This window comes from Etheostoma cragini, chromosome 8 (genome assembly GCF_013103735.1).
Source record: "Etheostoma cragini isolate CJK2018 chromosome 8, CSU_Ecrag_1.0, whole genome shotgun sequence".
NCBI classification, from domain to species: Eukaryota; Metazoa; Chordata; class Actinopteri; order Perciformes; family Percidae; genus Etheostoma; species Etheostoma cragini.
The window spans coordinates 27988486-27991129 of record NC_048414.1 but is presented as its reverse complement, the minus strand read 5'-3'; the positions used below and the strand labels follow the sequence as shown (position 1 = coordinate 27991129).

Here is a 2644-nt window from a genome sequence, read left to right as displayed (position 1 = left end):
CTCCCCAAATTGCCCTTTTGTCATCCCATTGAAAGACAGTTTGTTAATTTTGTTTTTCATTTAGGATACATTACATGTCATTAGGCTGAAGCTTTTATCCAAAGTGACATTAAATTAAGTGCTTTCAAGTTTGAAGGTGCAAACTCCAGACAACACGTGTAAGTACATTAGCTTAACTACAAAGAGCCATATGAAAGTGAAACCTTCTGTTATTAAACCTTACATTTTTTTTATTTTTTTATCAAAGGAGTAGTCGGAAGCCATCCTGATGTCAATGGGGAGCTCATTCCACCATTTGGGGGCCAGGACTGCAAACAGTTGGGATTTCGTTTCAGAGTGATTAGTTGTCCCTCGTTGTGAGGGTACAGCAAGCGGGTTGGCGGAGCGGAGTGGGTGGGTTGGGGTTTAGGGGTTGACAAGTCCTGGATGTAAGCTGGGGCCCTTTATGCAAGAACTATGGACCTTACCGACTGTTAGTACCAGCTCTGCTTGCTGGACTCGGCCTTGGTGCCCCCGATTTAGAGGCGAGCATGGCTGGTCGTCATACCTGCCGCACAGGAAACTGCCATGACCCTACACACACACACACACACACAGAACGTGGAAGGTGTGTTGTTTTTGATTCTCGGTGATGTTTGCCAGAAGACAAATTTAGTTTCAAAAGAAGCTGGAGGCCGCAAAAAAACTCCGCTGGCCAAACTATTTTAAAATGGCAGTTTGTTCAAGACACCCCCGTCTGTCGTTAGCAACGATGACGCAGTGATTAGTGACGATTCTCTCTGACCAATCAGTAGTCTGCAGGTTTTACTTTTGGAATTACCTCTCGCTTGAAACCTCGATGGGTATGGAAAAAAAATACCTTTTGACAGGTACCAGGGCCTTTTTTTTCATAATGGAAAAACTAAAAAGATTAATGTAATGGAAAAACACCACTAGTGTTTTGAAGCAAAATGAGACTTATCAAGTTCGCAGAGTTAAAAAAAAGTAAAGTCTTGAGACCTTGGAAACACTGTAATTATGGTAGAAATAAAATATACAAGATTAAAATTCAGTCTGTGCTATGATCTCCCCCCCCCACACAAACATGTATACATTCATTCAGCGAGCAATATATCAAAGCATGTACTACATATGTAGTTTTTTCTTCTTTCTTTTTCAGCCAGAGCAGTGAACTGGTTGGACATTTGTTTCTAGATGTTAACAGGTCCCTTTACTGCAGAGCAAAGAACCAGGCTCCAGATTATCACACACCGAGCTGGCAAATCCTAAAACGCTGTTTTTACTTGGAAATGATGTGTCTACATGAGCACATTCAGGTTGCTTTTGTGAAGATTTAAATTGTATCAGCAATACATTTATCGTTGTTAGTTTTCTGTCTGGTGGGTTTGGATGGAGAGTTATGGAATGACTTTCATTTCACAGATCCAGTTCTTTGAAGTGGAACAGCTTACATCATTCCAGCTATTTTCTGAATCAAATTTCTTTATTTCCACACAGTTTTCACTCTTCTCTCCGTTAGGCTCCCCGGAATCCCAGTATCTGAAAAAAGAGATTTGATCAGAGAACACAACCCAAGAAGAAAGAGATAGTGATTTAGTTTGAATGGACCAAATGGAAAAAATGTGTGAACCTTTCATTCAGTGGAGTCCCGTCCACCCATTTCCACGTCCCCTCTGTCTCTGAGTCAGTCAGGCCAATCCACATGACCTTCTTCAATTTTCTTAGGAAATCCTTGTTTTTAAAGAGTATCACACTTTAAATAATATAATAGAATCTTTACAACATTCACACACCTATTGAACTAATTTCAATGTATCAGTCTGTATCAACATGTATTCTTCCACACACACACACACGCACATGTTCTTCTTTGCTGTTGATAATCACCAGGTCTGCACCCTTTTGAAGACAGTCATCTCTACTCTCTTGCCAGGTTTTAGTGATAGTAGATTTGTAGTAGAAACTACCGTTGAAATACTCCCATCTTCCTTGAGCTTAGTGAAAACAGAAAGAACCCAAATGAACAACATTATTATCATTGGGACAACAACAGGGCAATTAGTTATTTGGTGGAAAAATAAAAACGATTGTAAAGTCAACAAATGTAAATGTGACAGTGATCATGACATGTTGCATGAGGCCAGAATTATGAATTATATGTAAGCAAAACTTTATACATCTAAATCTAAATATAAAGCATCATTCATTCTGTAGCTCGTAGTCTTCTTCCTTTTGGACTTATGCTATAACTTAGTAGTGGAAGAATGGACCAGGAAGGAATATTGTTGACATATTAGAAATGCAGAAGGATGTTTGTGACGGACTACATCTCTTGACATTGACTGCATGGTGATACCGAGAAGCCCACTCTGTAATGTGCTGTTGAGTTATCGGAGTTTGGAACAGACAGCAACATGATGAGGATTTTGTGTCTCATTCACTCCAAACAGGAACTCTATTTACGTGTTGTATGTCCGTCTTCTTCCCAGTAAAACATCAACGTAACACAGAAGTGATCATAAAATCACATTTTCATATATCAGTGTTTTGCATACATATATATACATACACACCACTTTGACATATACATATACATACATACATACATATACACATATACACATACATATACACATATACACAT

At 39.0% G+C, this 2644-nt stretch overlaps 1 protein-coding gene across 2 annotated transcripts in view; it reads right to left on the bottom strand.

The window, feature by feature from the left end:
- Positions 1 to 1148: 1148 nt before the first annotated feature.
- The window catches only part of LOC117948775 (CD209 antigen-like protein E), a 5800-nt gene continuing 4304 nt past the window's right edge, over positions 1149 to 2644 (bottom strand). For both annotated transcript variants that reach the window (XM_034878635.1, XM_034878636.1), the window contains 3 exons: positions 1861 to 1994; positions 1631 to 1731; positions 1149 to 1539 (listed from right to left, as the gene is read on the bottom strand). In XM_034878635.1, coding sequence (XP_034734526.1) covers positions 1398 to 1539; positions 1631 to 1731; positions 1861 to 1994 — 377 coding nt within the window. In that variant the 3' untranslated portion in view covers positions 1149 to 1397. The remainder of the gene's footprint in view (positions 1540 to 1630; positions 1732 to 1860; positions 1995 to 2644) is intronic.